This window comes from Pogona vitticeps, chromosome 1, assembly GCF_051106095.1.
Source record: "Pogona vitticeps strain Pit_001003342236 chromosome 1, PviZW2.1, whole genome shotgun sequence".
Lineage (NCBI taxonomy): Eukaryota > Metazoa > Chordata > Lepidosauria > Squamata > Agamidae > Pogona > Pogona vitticeps.
In genome coordinates, this window is record NC_135783.1 from 73,129,607 (window position 1) to 73,150,852 (window position 21,246).

At 37.1% G+C, this 21,246-nt stretch overlaps 1 protein-coding gene across 11 annotated transcripts in view; it reads left to right on the forward strand.

The window, feature by feature from the left end:
- SYNE1 (spectrin repeat containing nuclear envelope protein 1) overlaps positions 1 to 21,246 on the forward strand; it is a 350,189-nt gene that overhangs the window by 184,776 nt on the left and 144,167 nt on the right. For all 11 annotated transcript variants that reach the window (XR_013540562.1, XM_072995212.2, XM_078383243.1 and 8 more), the window contains 15 exons: positions 79 to 255; positions 1,853 to 2,118; positions 3,322 to 5,482; positions 7,257 to 7,594; positions 8,546 to 8,690; positions 10,359 to 10,577; positions 12,240 to 12,502; positions 13,132 to 13,297; positions 14,121 to 14,276; positions 15,178 to 15,330; positions 17,456 to 17,638; positions 18,462 to 18,599; positions 18,836 to 19,021; positions 19,914 to 20,036; positions 20,850 to 21,036. Coding sequence is in view for 10 of the 11 variants with exons in the window: in XM_072995212.2 (XP_072851313.2) it covers positions 79 to 255; positions 1,853 to 2,118; positions 3,322 to 5,482; positions 7,257 to 7,594; positions 8,546 to 8,690; positions 10,359 to 10,577; positions 12,240 to 12,502; positions 13,132 to 13,297; positions 14,121 to 14,276; positions 15,178 to 15,330; positions 17,456 to 17,638; positions 18,462 to 18,599; positions 18,836 to 19,021; positions 19,914 to 20,036; positions 20,850 to 21,036 (4,861 nt within the window). In the remaining variant the exon portion in view is untranslated. The remainder of the gene's footprint in view (positions 1 to 78; positions 256 to 1,852; positions 2,119 to 3,321; positions 5,483 to 7,256; positions 7,595 to 8,545; positions 8,691 to 10,358; positions 10,578 to 12,239; positions 12,503 to 13,131; positions 13,298 to 14,120; positions 14,277 to 15,177; positions 15,331 to 17,455; positions 17,639 to 18,461; positions 18,600 to 18,835; positions 19,022 to 19,913; positions 20,037 to 20,849; positions 21,037 to 21,246) is intronic.

Sequence of the window (21,246 nt, forward strand, 5' to 3'; positions counted from 1 at the left end):
AAGTACAAGTGTATATCTAAGATGACCCCTAAATAATTGCATTAAAATGTTCCCGTTACCTTCCCTTGCATTTTTCAGATCGAAGATCGAATAATGAACTCTCAGTACCTTGCTCAGGGCTGGGAGGAAATCAAGCAAATGAAAGCAGAGCTTTGGATCTTTTTCCAGGATGCCGAACAGCAACTGCAGAACATGAGGAGGCGAGGAGCAGAGCTAGAACTTAACATCGCTCAGAATATGGTTTTGCAGGTGAAGGTAAGGGAACAGCTCTCATTGAAATAAAAGAGACACCTCTCACAGTTGATTATTTTTGGTTTTGCCACTTTTTTCCACATAGTTTGACTTCTACATTTTATTTCTCTTGATGAAGCACAGGTATGCAAAAAGAATGTGGCTGGGAGTAGCCTTTTTGTACATCTGTGTACACTTGTAATAAAGGTGGAAGGCTGGTAGACTAACATCTTTTTTGCCCTTCACAATTCCATTCATTTTTAAGAGATCAGCCACAGTCAATGAACAGGAAAGCTGAGATTAATATTATTCTTCCTTAGAAAACAAAGAACAGCAAGTCTGTGGTTATTTCCATTTTTAAAAAACATAGTAAACATCCAGCACTTGTTTCATAAGCCATCTTGTTTTGATTAAATTAATAAAACTTTTTATAAAAAGATAAATAATTCAGAGTAATGCATTGTTCAGTTTAGGAAAGTAGTTTATAGGACAATTTTCTCAAACCTAAATATTCTTTTCAATATTTTTACATAGGCAAAATAAACTTTGAAGCACCCCAGTGTACTATCTTAATGCTACACTGAGTAAAATTGATAATTAATGTAATCCTGTGTGTTTGTGAATCATGTTTCACAAAATGTTTCAGAGAAAACACAGGAAGGCTACGCTTGAAGGAGCACACTGTCAGCTATTCCTGCTAATCTATCCCTTTCCAAACCACCTAGGTGTTGCAGTGGTAGAGTGGGAAAGCCAATGCAAGGAGGGTTGTCTTTTATGCTTGAGAGAATGCAGTTTTCTGTGCCTCCCACTTCAATGAACTGGCAGAAGGCAATGTTTAAGTCTCCATTGTTTACTCTGTGCAAAATCATCCAGCATAAAGAGCATACATTTGAACTCCATAAGGATCAGTGGCAGGTAGATGCTATTCAAAAAGCATTTTGGAGCATGGAAGGAGACATTAAGGGCTCCAGATCCCTGACTAAAACCATTTCTAAGCTCTAAATACCCCACCCAGGTTTTGTTTTTCAAAAAGGAAGATGATGCATGGAAACTACATAACAGATATTTGTATACAACACATAGTTTAAAACTGTATAAATTATATAATATGCAGCATTTTTGAGTAATGCCTTCTACCAGGTTCCTGGCTATATTTTCATTATATATAGAACTTGAAGGAGAGAGCATGTAGGGAATGGCTATACTCCTGGTTATAAATAAATGGAAAACAGAAGAAGTGGTATTACAAAGATAGGGTTTGGGGAGGAATGACAATGGGAAATATTTATTTATTTTATTTATTTGTTACTTTTATAGCCCGCCTATCTAGTCGTACCAACTACTCTGGACGGGTGCATCCCAAGTCAACTTTGGTACTGAACCAAGCAGGAGAATTTGGCTTTTCAGATAATTCTTGCCTCTTTTTCCCCCTATGAATCTGTGATGAAAAGAGAAATCTTGATGCCTTATGAAAGGAGAGAATGCAACACTGTCTTCTTTATGTCTTTGCAATGCACCCCCACACAAAAAAAAACATTAAAAATGTTTGTTTGTAATGCATTTAAAATACACTGAATGAAATACTTCTTTGCTGATTCCATTTTCATATTGCCTCCTGTAGGAGTTTAGTCAGAAGTTGCAGTCTAAGCAGCATGCTTTGACATCTGTTACTGAAAAGGTCAGCAAACTGACCCAAGGACAGGAGTCACCTGAGCACAAGGAAGTAGGACGCCTGAGCAATTATTGGTTGGATCTTTGCCTTCAAACCAATAATGTACTGCTACACAGAGAGGAAGATCTTCAGAGGACCAAGGATTATCATGATCGCCTGAATGTGGTAGAAGTCTTTCTGGAAAAGTTCACCCATGAATGGGACCAATTAGCAAGGTAGGGGAAATTAGTCTGTAAGCCATTTATGTTCAGAGAGTCTTTTTTTCCCTCAGGCCTTTGCACTTAAAGCAAGAAATTCTAACAGTATTTGAGTGGAGCACCACTTCCATGCATACTTCCATCCATACCTTTAATGCCTTCAGGCAAATGCCCTGAAAGATAAACAAACTGACATTTCTTCCTCTTCCATTGCTGACAGAGTAGTAAGCTGATCACATGGCAGCGATGAGAGGTCATGTGGGTAGAAGAATGGGTAGAACTAACCTCCTCAGGGACAGAAAAAAAATCTCACTTTATTCCTTATTCTCATTAATTTAGACAGTATTGACTCTATGAAATACCTTCATGAGGAACTTTAAAGCCCCATGAGATTCCTCACCTCAGTTGAAGAGGTTTCTGTAATCAGGCAAAATATTCCTACTGTCTTTTCCTTTTAGGAAGCAAAGTACATAGATGCATAAAGGTAAAGGTAAAGGTTCCCCTTGACAATTTTTGTCCAGTCGTGTTCGACTCTAGGGGGTGGTGCTCATCCCCGTTTCCAAGCCATACAGCCAGCGTTTTGTCTGAAGACGATCGTCCGTGGTCACATGGCCAATGCAACTTAGACACGGAACGCTGTTACCTTCCCACCGAGTGCAAGAGGTCTGGATTAAATAATATACAAACAATGTACCCACTGCTTCAGATTCTCAAATGAGGGTGCAGTCACCCTAATTTTGGGCAATTATGGCAGTTTGTCCAATTGCATGTCATTGTCCAGTTTTGTGCAAAAAATGGGCAATTTTGTTCAAAGCATTACTCTCCTAAATGCAAGAACTGTCCAAAGCCCTACAGAATTACTTAACATAGTACCAGGAAGGAGAAAAATGTTGCAGAGACAAGCAAATATTTATATTCTTACTTCTTCACCAACTTGAATTATAGAAAACAATATCGGAGTTGTAATATTCACGTTGTCCTTGAATGAAACATCACAAATTGCCAAGGTTCATATTTTTAACCAAAGAGTAGTGAACTTGAGTGTCATGTCTGTTCATAAAATACCATGCGTTAAGAAGGATCTAGCAGTAGTTGATACACAAATGATTTAAGAATGGCTAAAATGGTTGAAAATAAATGAATTTTGTTCTGATGACACTCTTTAAATGCCTTACCCTGTGCTCACTGTGATTAATTGCTGTGTTGTTGTTGTTTTAATAGATCAGATGCTGAAAGCACAGCTTCTCATCTTGAGGCACTGAAAAAACTAGCATTGGCTCTGCAGGAGAGACGGTTTGCTCTTGAAGATTTAAAAGACCAGAAGCAGAAGTTGATAGAACACCTAAATCTGGATGACAGAGAACTAGTAAAAGAACAATCAGGACATTTTGAACAGCGTTGGATCCAGCTAGAGGACCTAATCAAGAGAAAAATACAACTATCTCTCACCACATTAGAGGAATTGAGCATAGTGCAGGCTAAGCTTCAGGAACTAATGGAGTGGGCAGAAGAACAGCAGCCTAATGTCTCTGAAGCTCTGAAACACAGTCCACCCCCTGAGCTTGCTCAAAATGCCCTCATGGATCATCTCACCATTTGCAGTGAAGTGGAAGCCAAGCAGCTTGTCTTGAAAACCCTCATAAAGGATGCAGATAGGGTGATGACTAACTTAGGGCTTAATGAAAGACAGATGCTCCAGAAATGCTTATTAGATACCCAGAACCATGTAGATTGCCTTAGTGAGCTGGTTGGACAAAGGAGAAAACACCTGAACAAGGCATTGTCTGAAAGAACTCAATTCTTCATGGCAGCCTTTCAGGCAATGAATCAAATTCAGCAACATGAGAAAAAGATAATGTTCCATGAACACATCTGTCTATTTCCAGAAGATGTAAACAAACAGATAAGGACTTGTAAGAGTGCACAAGCCAGCCTTAAGGCCTACCAGAGTGAAATCTCTGGACTGTGGTCTCAAGGGCGGGATCTAATGAAGGATGCAACAGAGCAGGAGAAGAGTGAGGTATTAGATAAATTGCAAGAGTTGCAGAACATGTATGATGCTATTTTAGAAAAATGTGGTCAGCGCCTAATAGAATTGGAAAAACATATGGTTTCAAGGAAGTATTTCAAGGAAGATTTGGATAAAGTGTGCCACTGGGTAAAGCAATCTGATATTGTTTCATTTCCAGAGATCAATTTAATGAACGGTAATTCTGAACTTTATACCCAACTAGCAAAATATCATCAGATTCTTGAGCAGTTCCCTGAATATGAAAACCTTTTTCTGAACCTGCAAAGAGATGGTCAAGAGATTTTACCATCACTTAATGAAATGGATTGTTCTTATCTTGAAGAAAAACTTAGTGCCTTGCCTCAACAATTTAATACAATCACTGCTCTGGCTAAGGACAAATTTTGTAAAGTGCAAGAAGCAATTTTGGCCCGTAAAGAATATGCCTCCTTAATTGAATTGACAACAAAGGCATTATCTGAATTGGAAGATCAGTTTGTGAGCATGCATAAGACTCCTTCTACCCTTTCAGCCAAAGAAGTTTTGTCACTCCAGCAGGATTACAAAAACATCCTAACTGAGGTCATAAACCTTGGGGCTGCCGTCGATGAATTAAACCAGAAGAAAGAAGCATTTCGAAGTACTGGGCAACCGTGGTTACCAGAGGAGATGTTGCAACTCACCACCCTGTTTCAGAAACTAAAAAGGCAAATAGAACAGAAAGTGAACCAGCTGGAAGATATGATGGAAGCTTATGAGGAACATGAGAACATGTGTAAGCAACTTGAAATGCAGCTAAATTCTATAAAAGAAGAACAAGCAAAAGTGAATGAAGAAACTCTTCCGGCAGAAGAAAAGTTAAAAATGTATCATTTCTTAGCTGGCAGTCTGCAAGATGCTGGAAACCTTCTAAAACACATCACTGAACACCTTGAGACACTGTCTTCACAGCTTGATCCATCCGTGCATGAAGGAGCAAATGGTCAGGTACAAACATGGCAAGAGATGCTCAAGGCATTACATACTGCCATTGGTGCAAATATGACTGAGTGTGAAAACAGGCTGGTACAAAGCATAGACTTCCAAACAGAAATCCACCGCTCACTTGACTGGCTGAGACACATCAAGGAGGAATTGAATGACCCTCTGAACATTGATTTAAAGCTGAGTAACATTCAAGAAGAGATCCGTAAAGTTCAGATCCAGCAGGAAGAAGTCCAGTCCAGCTTGAGAATAATGAGAGCACTGAGCAATAAGGAAAAGGAGAAGTACTTGAAGGCCAAAGAGTTGATACCTGGTGACTTAGAAGACAGTCTGGCTGAACTGTCTGAACTTGCTGGTGAAGTCCAAGAATCAATGTGCAAAAGGCAGGTCAGTGCATCTCGCAGTCTTTTCCTGTTTTTTCTCACCCAGCTTTAAAAGAAATGCAGTTGAATCTTAGCCTTAGATTGGCATGTATTGTCTAATAACCATGATTAACCTGCTCAAATTAAATATATAGTTATAAGATTGTAGGCATAATGGTTGCTGTAACCTTAAAGAGCATAAGAGCCTACCCGGCTGTTAAGATCTAGCCAGGGGGCCCTTTTGAAAGAGCCATCCCTCAAGGAGGTAAGAGGGATGGCTTGTAGACAAAGGGCCTTCTCGGCAGCTGCCCCCAGACTATGGAACGCCCTCCCGACTGAAATTCGTCTGGCGCCGACACTGATGATATTTCGGCGCCAGGTAAAAACCTTCCTGTTCCAGAAGGCTTTTAACTGAAATAACATTAACTGTGGGTCTTTATGATGGCAATTTTAATTGTATTTTAATCATTTTATATTTTATTGTATTGAATTTTAATTGTTGTAAGCCGCCCAGAGACCTTTGGGTAGAGTGGGCGGCATATTAAATAAATAAATAAATAAATAAATAAATAAATAAATAAATAAATACTTTAGTTTTAGACCAAACTCTAGTTGACAGAACTAGAAATTCATAAAGGGATATACCTCAGCCTCCAGTATAAGAAAACTGTTGGTTTACGGAACAAGAAAACTCTGGTGCGAAAGCAGAGCCAGTCCATTTGCTGGGTGGAGCAAGGCAGCTGCCTGAAGAAGCAGAGCATGAGGAGTGATCAACAATGCTGCTCCTTCCATGGCTGGAGGGCCTTTGTCAGTGCTGTCTCCCTCCCTTCTCGTTCATAATGCTGCCACTGCTTGCTCCAGCCTTCCTCACACTGCCATAACCTTATTCCTTGATCCAGATGCATATCCACTACATCACCCTCTTTTCCCCCCTCACCTCCCTTGCTTCACTTTATGCTGCTGCCCACCTGCCCTTCGTAAAGAAATGCCAGTTTGCAGGGAGTGGCCAGTGCTGCTTTAAACAGAGGGGAGGTGGAGGTTGGTGCTGTGCTGCAGTGAAGCAAAGAGAATCAGGAAAGGGAGGCGAGACAGGCAAATAATGGGCAGGAAGGCTGCTTTGTTTCACTGTGGGAAGAAGGAGGCAAAATGCAACAGGTAAAGGAAGCAAATATGGGATGATGGATCTTTTGCTCCTGACTCATGTCCTGAGGAAAGGCAGGCATGACCTTGTGTGGTCAGCAATATGTGCTTGACAGTCCTTATCCCATGTTACCTGGCTCCCGGACACACACCTTCAGTGCCTCCTTCTAAATATGATTTTCCTTGTACCTTGAACAGTCTTGTGCTTTGTTATCAAGAGCTGTTGGTACTCATGAAGACATGGAAGATAGGTTAGATCACAATTGTGCTCTGTGATTTTTAATCACTTACAAAAATCTCCTCCATTAATAATAATAATATTATTCTCGTCCTATAACCTTAGAAACCTATAGAATTTCTGTGGTGTCTCAAACAACCTTGCTTTTCTAAATTTCGCATGTAAATCTGACAGGTATTCAAATATGCTTCCCAAGGCAGATGGTATCTATTGTATTCAGTGAGCTGGACAAACAGATGTGCATTTGGATAAGCATGCCCATTCTTAAATCGCAACAGGATGACTCATTGTTCATACTAGCAAGCTTAATTATCAACATCGGAAATCAAACCTGCCAGATACCAGCACATCCCTAATTTTATATTTGTGCACACATGTGTGTATTGGTGAGTCTTTATGTTGCTTCATTATTTACCTACAGGAAAAACTGAATGAATTATATCGTTTGTGCCAAAAATACTACCAAGTTGCTCAAACTACCAGTGATTGGCTCGAAGATGCCCAAGAATTGCTACAGTTAGCACGAAACGGCCTTGATACAGAAAACTCAGAGGAAAACCTAAAGCACCATATAGAATTTTTCAGCACTGAAAAACAATTCCAAGTGCATTTGGAAGAATTACAGACACTTGTTTCTGAAATGGAGCCGTTTGTTCAAGCTGCAGGAAAAGAGGAGCTGATGCAGAACGTGAAGGGTTTAGAAGAGAAGAGCAGGGAATCACAGCAGGAAGCACAATCCCAGAAGGAATTGCTTCAAAGGTACTTTTTTGTTGTTGCTGTTGTTTTGTTTTAGTTTTAGAAATGTTGAATTAGATACTGTAAATAGTTTATTCAAAAGTGACCAGAATGACACTGCTTTGAATGTGTTTTGTTGTTGCTTATGTTTTTAACATGTTATTTGTTTGATCCTTTCTAGTATTTGTATGCTCACTATTGTCAGCTTTTATATTGTCTCTTAATTATGTAAACCGCCTTGGGTCCTTTTAAGGAAAAAGGTTGAGTAAAAATATGATGGATGGATGGATGGATGGATGGATGGATGGATGGATGGATGGATGGATGGATGGATGGATGGATGGATGGACCCCTTTGTCCTTCCCTTGCCAATGAATCATTGTTATTGTCATTACTGGCTACGTGGGATATTATGCATTAATAATGTGTATTCTTCCCACCTTCTCCGCTTACCCCACCCTCTGTGTCCTCCTTCTGAGTCCCCAACTGACCTGTATTTGTTTTTAAAGATTTTTCTCCTCTCTTTCTCAAAACAAAATAGAAGTGATACATGTGCCTATGTCACTTATCTAGTATGCTCCAAGCAGGAACCTCTGGGAAATGGAAAAGAAATCAGTTCTTTAGCATGTTCTGTGGAAGTGTTAAGGCCGCACATGTGTCTGTTTTGGTGTGTTTGATTTGAAAAAGGGAAAAATCTTAAAAGAAAGATATAAAAGTCAGTTGGAGGGGAAGGTTGAACAGCTAACAAGCAAGCCTCTTGTTCTCCTTCCTAGAAGAAAAAAAAATTATCAGGGCATTGTTATGAGGGGAGAAGAAGTACCCTGACAATTACTTAGGATTATTCCTAAGAATAATAGAAGTGATTGGATCAATGTATAGGGATCTTTGATAGCAGTAACATAATCTATGGTTATGTATGTTGTTTTGTTACCTCCTAATGCATGAGAATTTCTCACTGATTTCTGATTTTTCAAGGTGTGCTTCCGAATGGGAAGAATATCAGATAGCAAGGCAGCAAGTCATCGATTTAATGAATGATTCTGAGAAGAAATTGTCTGAATTTTCTGTAGCTAAAGCCACTTCCAAACTTGAAGCAGAAGAAAAATTAATATCACATAAGGTAAAGCTTTGGGAAATGCTAGAAGATCTTATTTCTTCTGTGAAAATACAAAGTCTGTATCTTTTTCTACTTATGAAGAATACATTTAACCCAACCCTTCTTTCTGTAGTTAATAAGTATATTCTAACTTTAATTAACAGAGTTTGTAGACATGATAGAAATGAAAGAAATTTGATAAAAAAATAGTAAATGAAATACTTCACTAGGTCTTTTAAAGGAAAATCTCTAAAATAAGGATATCTTCTGAATATCAGAGTTACTTTTTGATGGCCTCAGGTTTTACCTGTCATTTGCAGACTAGCTAACAAATATTTGTGGGAACATTGTTTAAAGAACAATGACCATTTAAAAAAATCTGTGTCCACTCACAGCTCTTCTCTGTGACAAACAAATCAGGCATTAAGTATTTGAGTAACAAAAGTTAAGTATGCTTCAAACATATACAAATATACTGTATCAGGAATATATAGAGAAAGTATAGCAGCTGGTGCCACAATATTAAAATCACTCAGAGCTACAGGGGAAGAATTCATGCAAATTACTTACTATGGAAAATAGAAGCCATGCAGTCTGTGCTCTTGACAATAACCATATCACATAGCATATGAACTGGGCCTAACCTGAGGTTCAGGCTTCTAAGGAAAATGTATATTCTTCTACTTAATTCATTTTGCTCCTACAGTAGGATTTCCTCAGAGGTATGTGTCTTGACACTCAGATTCACAAGTTAAACTTATAACTTTCCATTGATGTATCATGAAACAAAATGTGCTAAATGCAAGATGCACAATTTGGGAATATAACTAGTTATAAAAATAGATGTCTTTCAAGACTTGAGGGAGCATTTCCAAAATTGTGCTAAGCATCCTGTTCAACTCTCAGTTGTGCACATTTGAAGGTCAGCTTTGCACAGCTGATTCAGCAATGCTGTCTTTTCAACTAGAAGGCAACAAGCTGCTCTCTGGCAACATTAAGAAATAAAAAATGTAAGTTCTTCAGATGAACCTGTCCAACCTATATAAGATTGTGAGAGGGGACTTGGCATACGTGAGGTGTTCAGGAAGTGCTTTACTGTTACTACTGTCTGGTCAGTTTTCATGGTTGTGTGTGGATTTGAACCCAGGTTTTCTGAGTCTGACACTTTATCCATTACACAACACTGACTGTCATGTTATTTTAGTTACACTGCCACAAGTGTGATGGTATAATTCACACAGACAGATTGCTGCTGGTTAACAAGTTGTTGCTTGTATCCCTTGTTGTGTACCAGGTCATGTGACTGGTGTAAAATGAGGGTACAAGGAATGAGTAAGTAAGTTAACTAGCTGCAATTTGCTAATGCAGTGTATACCATTGCACTGATGCGGTTGTCACTAGCCAATATAATACTCACCATAATTTAATGTAAAACTAAAACAGGATGCTTTTATGTGTTTTTTTAAATGCAAGAATTAAATCTTTTTAAAAATATATAAAGGGCAGGTTCCAAATCTTAATACACACAGCTGTGAAATAGTATTACATTGTGCATTAAAAATAATTCTAATACTACTGCATCCATTTTCCAGAAATAACATTTGTTTCAACCATGCAATAAAATAAACTTAATACCATATGTTGTAGAACTTTATTGTAAGAAGAAAACTGAATTTCCTTTTGCTTTCTCAGTCTCTGGTTTCTGTAGTAAGTTCTTTTCATGAAAAGATCACATCACTGGAAGAAAAGGCCTGCCAGCTGGAGAAAATAGGCAATGACACAAGCAAGGCAACCATAAGTAGGTCCATGACCACGGTCTGGCAGCGGTGGACAAGACTCCGAAGTGTTGCCCAAGAGCAAGAGAGGATTCTGGAAGAATCAATGCAGAAATGGAATGCATTTAATCAAAAGGTATAAGGCTCAAGCCGACCAAGTGTCTGTTAATAATGTTTGTCATTCCGTGCATGCATTATTTGCTTGTATAATATTAATATTTAACTTGATGGCTGTGCCCTGTCAGAAAATATCAGGAAGCCTGATCTTTTTTCATCTCTCAGTGCACACTTTTACTTGGAAGTAAATAAATCCCATTGATTCAGGCCTTTGATAAATCTCTTTGATAGCCATATACCTTCTTTCGGTTACAGAGTGAGAGCAGACTGTGTTTTACTAGTACTAAAATATAAGAACTGAATGATGTGCTACTTTGAACACTAAATAATACAATTATTAACTCTTATGCATTGTATTTTAGATGCGTTCTAGAGTAGACATGGTCTATAGGGGTGGGGTAAAAATCAAATAAATAAATAAATAAATAAACAAACAAACAAATAAATAAATAAATAAATAAAAATTCCTAAAATAAATTTGGTATACTGCTAGAAAATGTAAAAACTAAATGTCACAAATGTGCATATAATAAAGATGGACCAAAGATATATATGCTCCTGAACAACTACAGTGGTGCCTCGCTTAACGATGTTAATTGGTTCCAAAAAAACATCACTATGGGAAAACATCGTTAAGCGAAACGTGTTTTCCCATAGAGATGCATTGAAAACCGGTTGATCCATTCCAATAGGCACGGATTGCCGTCCTTAAGTGAAAAAACCCATAGGAAACATCGTTAAGCGATACAATGTTTCCTCCATTGGAATGCATTGAAGCCTATCCAATGCATTTCAATGGTTTTGCGATGTCCATTTTTGCAAATTTAAGTGTGTCTTAAAAGGTTCAAAAACTGTTTTAAATGCTTGGAATCGTTAGTGCACCTTCAAAAACGGGTGCAAACTTAATTTGGCTTTGATCTGACTTTTCCTTAATTTTTGGTGAATTTTTTTCTCCCTCATAGGAAACAATGGAGCTGTCAAAGGTTGGGCTCCATCGTTTCCTATGGGGGAGGAAAAAATTCACAAAAAATTCACAAAAAGTCAGCAACTGTTTTAAATGCTTGGGTTCGTTAGGGCACCTTCTAAATCATGTGCAAACTTAGTTTGGCTTTGTTTTGAGTCCTCGTTAATTTTTTGTGAATTTTTTTCTCCCCCATAGGAAACAATGGAGCCCAACTTTTGACAGCTCCATTGTTTCCTATGGGGGAGAAAATAATTCACCAAAAATTAAAGAAAAGTCAGATCAAAGCCAAACTAAGTTTGCACACAATTTAGAAGGTGCTCTAATGAACCCAAGCATTTAAAACATATTTGAACATTCTAAGACACTTTTAAAATTGAAAAAACGTTAAGCAAAACAGGGGACCTAAAAATCCATTCGCTATGCTAAGCATGGTCCCAAAAATCGCTAAGCAAAAATCGCCCATAGGAAACATCGTTAAATGATGCATAGAATTGTTTTTAAAAACCATCGTTAAGCGAAAACATCGCTAAACGAGGCAATCGTTAAGCGAGGCACCACTGTATATGTGATTGAAAAACCAAATTTACTTGTGCACAATCTATAAAGCATTTGCATTCCTGAATTTAACAGATATCACTGGGCATGTGAAAATGATTATACAATATATTTTGAGAAGCTTAAGAAACCTAATCAAAATTGCTTTTTGAATTCTAATAGATGCAAAAGGCAACAGACACTCTTGATCACCTGCAAGATCGCTTACCAGATAGCTCAGTAGAAAAGGCCTCCAAAAATGAACTTCTGGATCTTCTGGATTATCACAGTCATTTTATTTTGGAGCTGGAGCAGCAACTATCATCGTTAGGTCTTCTGAAGCAGCATGCTTTTAGCATGCTCCGGGATATAGAAGTGTCATCTGGAACCCAAGAGCAAATGCCCATCATGCAAGAAATTAAAGCAATGCAAGACAGATGCCATAAGTAAGAAAACAGAAATATTTAAGTAAAGATATTAGGTTGGTTCCTATAACCAGAAGGGATCCATATGTTGCCAGGAGACTTCCAATGAGATAGAGGAATTCTGCTGGTGAAATAAAGGTGGTGGTGATTTTAATCTTTTCCTTCCTCCTTTGCATTCTCATATGTTGCCACAGTTCTGCTCTAGGTGATTATGGAGCCCTGACTGAATAATAGAGGAAGTGGTACTAGAAGGGGAAAATTAGCAGATATTATTTTCTCTCCCTTTCGCAGCAGCAGGAAGATTCCAAGCTGGATTTTCCCACTGACTGAAAAAAGGCTGGATCCAACCCATTGGCTACAATCCTTTAGCTGTAAATATTTGACAGTTTCCTGCTGCTGAATGTAATACCTAGAACCATGCCAATAAGGGAAATGAGATTCTATCACCATTAGCATATTATTGCTAATTAATTACTATAGCCCTCGTGATATTTTTATTTATATTTGAAATACAAAATATATCTACTGTTGTACTCTTTCCATCATTTTGTGAAATGCCAAACAATATTACTAGCTTCCTCATAGGTTATAGCATTGTAAGGAAAAATGTATGAAATCCTTTAAAAAATTAATTTTATGTGCTCTTTAAGCATGCAACAAAAGGTTAAAAGAAGTGCAAAAGTGGTTAAACAAGAACTGAAGGAGCGTGAAGAAGTTGAAAAAGAAATTAATAAAGTCAAGTCTTGGATTCAAGAAGCCAAAGAATATTTATTAAATCCTACAATAGAAGTAGACATTCAACTTGAGGAATTGCAGGTATGTCAAACATATAGTACAGCTGTTAAATGTTTTGGCGCCCACTGAAAACTGTCAGAGTCTACCATAATACATAATCTAGAATAATTTGACAAGATGCATTGCAGACTGGCAATGTTAAAAATCCAGTGTAAAGATTTTTTTAAAAAAATATGAAGTTTGAATTCCACTAAATCAGCAAATCCCCATATTGTTCATAAGGGCATCCTATTGTTTGAGGGTCACTGAGAAATACCATTCCATTTTGTTGTAGTTGTAGTTGTAGTTGTTGAAATTTACCAAGAAGAGCATCCCAGATTTTTTCAATTTAATGTGTCACACTGCTCTAATAATAATAAAAAAGGACTAATAGAACATAGAATATTTGCTGCACCTGTCATCTTTTACAAATAATATTTTCTGAGGTGCATTTAGATTGTTAGCATCTACAGAGTAAAAGAGAGTAAAATTACCTGCTTACTGATATACCAGAAACTAGTGTTATATACCAGCATCAAGATACATGAAAAATGAGTAGTGTTCTGGGCCTGTTTACTTGGAGATCAGAGTCCCAATGCACTCATTCCTAACTTGGATAGTATTTCCTATGAAAATTTTAAAAATACTGTACATTGTTAGGTAGAAAACATATTTCATTTCAAAATTCTTGTCATACTTTGGCACATCATAGTGAATATGATGGAACTTCACTCACTATTTTGTAATCGTAGATAATTCTAGACTACAATGTGCAAAACTGTAAAACAGATTTTCTGTATGGAACTCTATAATATATGGAGCTTTTCCTAAGCATGTTATTAAATATCTTCTGCATCCTAATTAGACCCTTGTGAATGAAGCAACTGTTCACCGTCAGGCTATTGAGAAAATGGCTGAACAGCAGCAGAATAAATATTTGGGGCTATATACCATTTTGCCTTCAGAGATTTCTCTTCAGTTAGCAGAAGTGGGATTAGCACTCGTAAATATACATGAACAGGTAAGGACCTGGTCTAGAGGGGTGGGATATAAATCTAATTAAAGTAAAGTAATATTGTATATTCCATTACGGTATAATCATATGACTGCAAGAACAACCATCTCCATCCAGGCAGCACATGAGAACATGTGCTTCCTTCCCCTTCATGGAAGTGGCTCTAGATGTGTGATGGGACCATTATAGGGTACAGCAAATTCCTCTTCTCCCTGTCACCCTGACTAACCTTTGATCATGAACGAACACCACGGTAAAGTACCAAGACAGTTTGGTAGTCTGTATGGTATCATAATGCTATTATTTTTGCATTACAATCCTAAACTCTAGAAAATTTGTAACTTTAGTCTCATGAACAATTCAAGTCCCCACCCAAAATCATGTTTTGTTGCAAAATGCAGACTTTACTAGACTTACAGAGTAAGCTTTCAACAGTGTAGCTCTCAACACAGTTTTAGACTATGTTCCCATATTCTAGCCACTTGCCATGTACAAGTTGTTGTTGTTGTGTTATAAAAATGATTAGGACAAAAATAGTCCCATCAAAATCTACTATTTTGCCATTGTGGTACTTCTGTGTCCTTCCTATGTCATTTTCCAGCAGACAATTATGTGGCTAAACAAAAGTAGCACATCCTGGGTGTCAACTGGTCAGCCCCATTTGAATGAAATCACATCTTCTGTAAGGGAGAGAGCATAGGAATTTACTGAAATGAAGAAATATCCCACACTTTAATATGTGTATGTTTGATTTTGGTTTCAAGTTTAGTTTGGTTTTGTCTGGTTCAATATTAATCTTTTTCTACCATCTGTTTTTCTGTCTCTGGCTGTCCAAGTGGAACGCACTATATTCTACACATGTCGCCGCTTCTTTTTAGTTTTTCCTTTTTAATTTGACTTTTTGCAGATTCAAGCCAAAGAGAAAGAAGCTCAGCAGAGCAAGACATTAAACCAAGAATTTGGTCAAAAAATTCAGGAGATAGCAAAAGAACTTGATTCAATTCTATTGAAACTGAAAGAAAAAACAACTGACATCACACAAGCTAAAATGGATCAAAAGGTAAAACGAAGATTTGTATAGATCAGAACAATTGTTTCTAAAAAGTCATCCAGACCAAAAAATGTAGACTGAAATATTATGTTATGACTTTGGTTTATCAAATCTAATTGAAGAGGGAAGAGCAGTAAAATATCACTCTTCTGCATTACACTACCAAGAAGCTGTATCTTCTTAAATAGGCTTAGAATGCAAGGTTTCAAGATCCGTGCTGTTGACTGATGATTGGTTGTTATGTCTTTAATGCATCAGCTGACTTCTCACAATCTGCTGGATTAGCCAAATGTATGAAACAGGCTGGTACAAGGCATTGTGCTGCCTTAGGCAGAGCATTGGGCAACATTTCCCTCCCCAAGCCAAAGTGCACAGTAGCCAGCTAGGTTATGTTGGTACCTGAGACAAAACTCTGCCTTTATCCCTGGCAGTAGAAATAATGAATAAAAAGCAGTTTGCTGACATCTCCTAATAACCAAAATCTGCTGCCTGAGGCAACTACCTCACTCTGCCTAATGGAAGGACCAGACTGGTATGAAGTGATTCAATTAATAAGTATAATTTTTGAGGATTCTGTTGATTTGATGGTGGTATATATGTTCTATGGTTAGACATGTAAATATTTTTGGTATGAAAAAATGCAAAAAAAATTCTACACTGGAAGAGGTTATGCGTAATTGCTGCTACTGTTGTTTTTAATCTTCTTTTTGTTGTTAAACATGTTGATCTTGAACAGATTTTGCATTTCAATTTTTTTTAGCCTAGATTTTGCACATTTCTATGGAATGTGAAAAACTGACAAACATGGTAACTGTTGCCTTGCTGCATAGACTAATAAACTCAGTAGTGTTGAATGGTTTGTTTCCGTTCTTGTGATGAATAAGCTTGTCCAGTCATGTTTGCTGTGCACAGGTCTTAGCTTCATAAAAGGAAAAGGTGTTCAGATTTCATAGAGATTTTGCATAAAATTTAGAAAATGTGACAAAAAAGTGCTTAGTATCTCAGTTTTGCATTAGTGGCAGGATCTCTTGGGGGACCTCACTGACTTGCTGTTGTGAAAAGTGAGATACAGTAGTCTCAATATGGTGATGAGAGTTTTCCATAACCTTAGCTCTGGTTGGTTGGTTGGTTGGTTGGTTGGTTTAATTTATATGCCGCCCACACTACCCAAAAGTCTCTGGGCAGCTTTCAACAATTTAAATACAATAAAAAGATAAAACAATTAAAATACAAAAAAAATACAGTATTCTAAAAATTGCCATCAGGACCCACAGTTGATATTTCAATTACAAGTCTTCTGGAACAGGAAGGTTTTGACCTGGCCCCGAAACCTAATCAATGTCAGCGCCAGACGAATTTCACTCAGGGTGGTGTTTCATAGTCTGGGCGTAGCTGCCGAAAATGCATGGGCAGCTCATGGAATGAGGAAGGGAATGTACCTACCACCAGAATTTCAGGGAATAGTCGGCACCCATGAACTGTAATGATTCACTGACACGAACCAATGATCACTTGGCCTTGTATGTGCGAAATTCAAAAATGGCTTGAGAATGGCAGTCTTAACACACTGTACTCTTCTTTATGCCATTTGTATTTTAACATGGGATAAATATTCATTCTTTTTAACTAGATAAATTGACAATGTGCTGAGTGTATCTTCATCTGCCTGTTTACATGTGTGAAATATTAACAATGGTCAGCAACTTACCATGTATGGGATTTGAGTTCAGTTCTAGATTGTTCCGTATGACTTTATGATTTGGCTATGTATACATTTCGTCAAGGGTGAACAATATTTTCTGTTTTGCATGGTTAGAAAGAAGATAAATGTACTGGGAGACCTGGTGGAGGAATGTGGTCTTCCAGTCCATTTCCTTACCTATGTACAAAAACTGCCAAAATGAGCAATAGCAGCAAGACATTGAAGGAAAAGAATGGCCTGATGATGATGATGATGATGATGATGATGATGATGATGATGATGATGATGATGATGATGATGATGATGATTATTATTATTATTATTATTATTATTATTATTATTATTATTATTATTATTATTATTATTATTATTATTATTATTATTATTATTATTATTATTATTATTATTATTATTATTTTCTCCCCACTGTAGGTTCTGGGTGAGGAACTGGATGGTTGTAACATAAAGCTTGTAGAACTGGATGCAGCTGTCCAGGACTTTGCAGAACAGAATCCTCAACTGGCAAAGCAACTTACTGGCAGGATAGGCAAGCTGACAGCACTTCACCACCAGACTATTAGGCAGGCTGAGTACAGGGCATCCAAGTTGAATCAGGTATGTCATTACATTGACTTGATGTATTCTCAGGGACATGGCTCAAACTTTGTTCAGACAAATAGAATGTGGTACATTAATAGTCTCTCTCTACATTAGACACAGACACCTTTTGAGTAGCGTAGATAGCTTCAGAAAAATTTCTGACCCTTATTGTTGTGACAGTGTGTACTTAAAAGCGTATGGGAAACCTTGCTGAAATTATATATAATTTCAGATAATAAGGGTCAGAAATTTTTCAGATATATATATATAATTTTTCAGATATATATAAAATTTCAGCAAGGTTTATGTCCCCGCCAATGCCTCCCCCATTTCAGTTGTATGTAACATCATGGAAAGCGGAACTCAAAAGTTTAGTATGTCTGTTTTCAAAATGTTAGTGATCTAACAAAGGCATTGGATCATCAAAAAGGCCACACTCCTTTTGTTTTTGTAAATTTTGTAAAATTAGATGTACTCAGTGAGGTTTGGCTACTTACATTGTCCTTGTTAGATAAGTATAATTCATGGTGGTAGATAGTGTAAAGCTAATTATGCGTTGAACTTTGTATCGTTATTTTTCCACTCTTTTTGTCTGGAATTTTAAAACGGGTATATCTCATAACACATGCATTAAAAGACATGCATAATACAAATATGTCAGGTAAACTGAATTTAACTGAGAAATATAAATGTTAAGAAACTAGAAGTGAAATAAATGGAGGTGTTAAGTCTGTAAAGTTATCAAACAAAAAAATAATTTTATGTGCAAGACTTCCAAGGAGCAATATAGCAGCTTTGGTTTCCAATTTACTAAACTTGATTATCCTTGTGTTTACAGGCCATTACACATTTAGATGAATATACCGAGATGCTAGAATTTATTTTGAAATGGATTGAAAAAGCTAATATTTTAATACATGCTAACATCACATGGAACTCTTCTGCCCAGCTTCGTGATCAAGTCAATTCACATCAGGTGATGATAACAATATTTTTTTCTGATAGTATCATCCAGACTGGTAAGAAGTGCATACTGCATTCTTAAATTTAGTTGTGATCTAAGTGAAATCCTGGCTTATGTTTTTGGTCCTTTTTAAAATGCAATATTCATCAATACCATTAGGAAATAAAATAATAATAGCGTGGAGTCTAAATTTTTGCTGAATGAAGTCTGAAATTTAAAACAATTTTGTGCTGATTTCTGTGATTCAGGCCATGCTTGAAGAATCTGGGGAAATTCATGGGGATCTTGAAGCTATGAATGAAAAGATAGATTACCTAGCGAGTGTATATTCAACAGAAGGGATGTCTCAACAAGTGTCAGAACTTGGGCGGCAAACGGAAGAGTTACGACAAGAGATCAAATGTCAGCTACAGAGTGTTCAGGATGCTGCCAAGGTACGGGAAACACCCTCTATATCTAGCTATTGCAGCTGTGTTATAGGTCATCATTTCTAATTTGTTTGTTTGTTTGTTTGTTTTATAGGCTACCTTTTTTGGGGGGGTAAGCCATCCTGGTAAACTTTTGAAGGGGTTGAATATAAACCAGATTAGCAGACAATTTTTTTAAGTGGTATATTTTTAAATCTGTAATTTTAGTTCCTTGAGAAAATGTCCTTTGTAAAGGTTCTTTAAAAGGGTAAAATGTTCTTATTTGTCTTCAAAGTTTTATATATGCCTCTTTGAAGCATACATTCCCTGTTTACCCCATGCATTACAGTTTTCAGTATTAATATAAGGAATGTTGATGTTAAAAAGGTCACTGTCTTATCAGATTTCTTCTTAAATTCTGAAATTGTCTTCTCTTTTAGTTCTGTCAGATTATCTCTTCCTTCTGAACCAGGTCCAAGAACAGATGAAGTTCCTCTATTTCTCTGACAGTTAGTTACGCAGAAGTGGTGTCAGCCTAGATCTTGCTCATTCCATTTTTTATCATCTCCAGCCAGCATCATCAGTAAATCATTAGTTGGGTAGTCCAACAACATCTAGCAGGTCATGGTTTCTTTACTCCTACTGCAGGAGGATTTTAAAAGAAAGGAGGAAGCTCTATAGGCAAAGGAATATGAAATATGTTAGCGAATACATAAGATTTCATTCACATGTATCAGATTCTGAATCAGAACATGGAGTAAATGTTTATTAGAAAAGGCATGTTATAAGGCTTTTAGACATCCAGAGGTTCTCTGGAGATGTGGAGATCTCTTCCAGGAATGCCATTGTTTAATATTTTTTAACGTACTATGATGTGTTTATGCTTCTCTTTGTTTTTGTAAAAAATGAATTCCTACAGGATATGAGGAAATTTGAAACTGAGGTAAAGGCTCTTCAAACAGCTTTAGAGAAAGCCCAGGCCACTTTGACCTCTTCGGAGATTGGCCGTTTGAGTCTGAAAGAACAACTTTCTCACAGACAGGTAGGCTGGTTAAAGCACTGAGGTACACTTTGCAAAAGGACAGCTGTGAAATAGCTAATTTGGCCATATTTTATTTAAAATCTCTGAAAATGCTAAAGATACTGATTGCATTCCTTTACTGAGTGCTGACCATTAGACCACTAGTATTTAATATTTAATATTTTGAGCCTTTTTTTGAAATAGTATGCCAAGCCATTTCATGTGCCTGATTGTTCTAGACAGATGTCAATCAAGTTAAACGGTCAAAACAATAATGTTTCAGAAGTGATTGCATCAGCCTGTGGGTTCCTCCTTCTCCAGTGTCCACTACCACTACCTTTGCGAGAACCAATTCTTTTTGGAATCTGATATGGTTTGATTTGGTCACAATGCCTTAAGAAAAGTTCACTTCAGAGAATAATACTTAGTATACATATTTCTGTTCAACTGTTTAGCTATTCAGCCATCCTCTGAATAGCTAAATCTGTGTTTGTATTTGTGTCATATCCCCCCAAAAAAGGCATCTAGTAAACTCCAAAACTTCCTATACTCTCCTTCAATATATATATATATTTTTAGTCTAATAATTTTAGTCCCTTAATATTATATGAAGCTTTTCTAGAAATGAATAGCTGTTTCCTAATCCTAGTGCCGGTTGATATGGAATCAAATTAATTTTTTAATGAGTAAAAACACTGAATCATAAAATGCATTTTGAACATATCCTACTAGTTTATCACGTAATATTGGTAGTATTAATCGGTATTTTTAATGTTTGTGCTGAGTGCACTTCAGTTACAAAAGTTCATTTCACGCCTTTCTTGTTCTTCCTAGCATCTGCTTTCTGAAATGGAGTCATTGAAGCCAAAGGTTCATGCTGTGCAAGTTTGTCAGAGTGCTTTACGGATTCCTGAAGAAGTGGTCACAAGCCTCCCAATGTGCCACACTGCTCTCAGGCTGCAGGAGGATGCCAGTCATCTTCAGCACACAGCTATCCAGCAATACAACGTAATGCAGGCAAGTTAAGTAGGAGCAGATGTAATACATTCAGGTAGTATGGTATGCCTACCACTTTAAGTGTCCTTCAAAAGCTGCCTTCTCAAAAAAGAATCATTTGTTCTTTTGTTTTCTTCTTTATTAATTTATTCTTTCTTAAATTTTCTGGACTGTTTTCTTAAGTTTAAACATGTTTTCTTGGCCTTTCATCTTGCTGATTTGGAAACTGCTATAT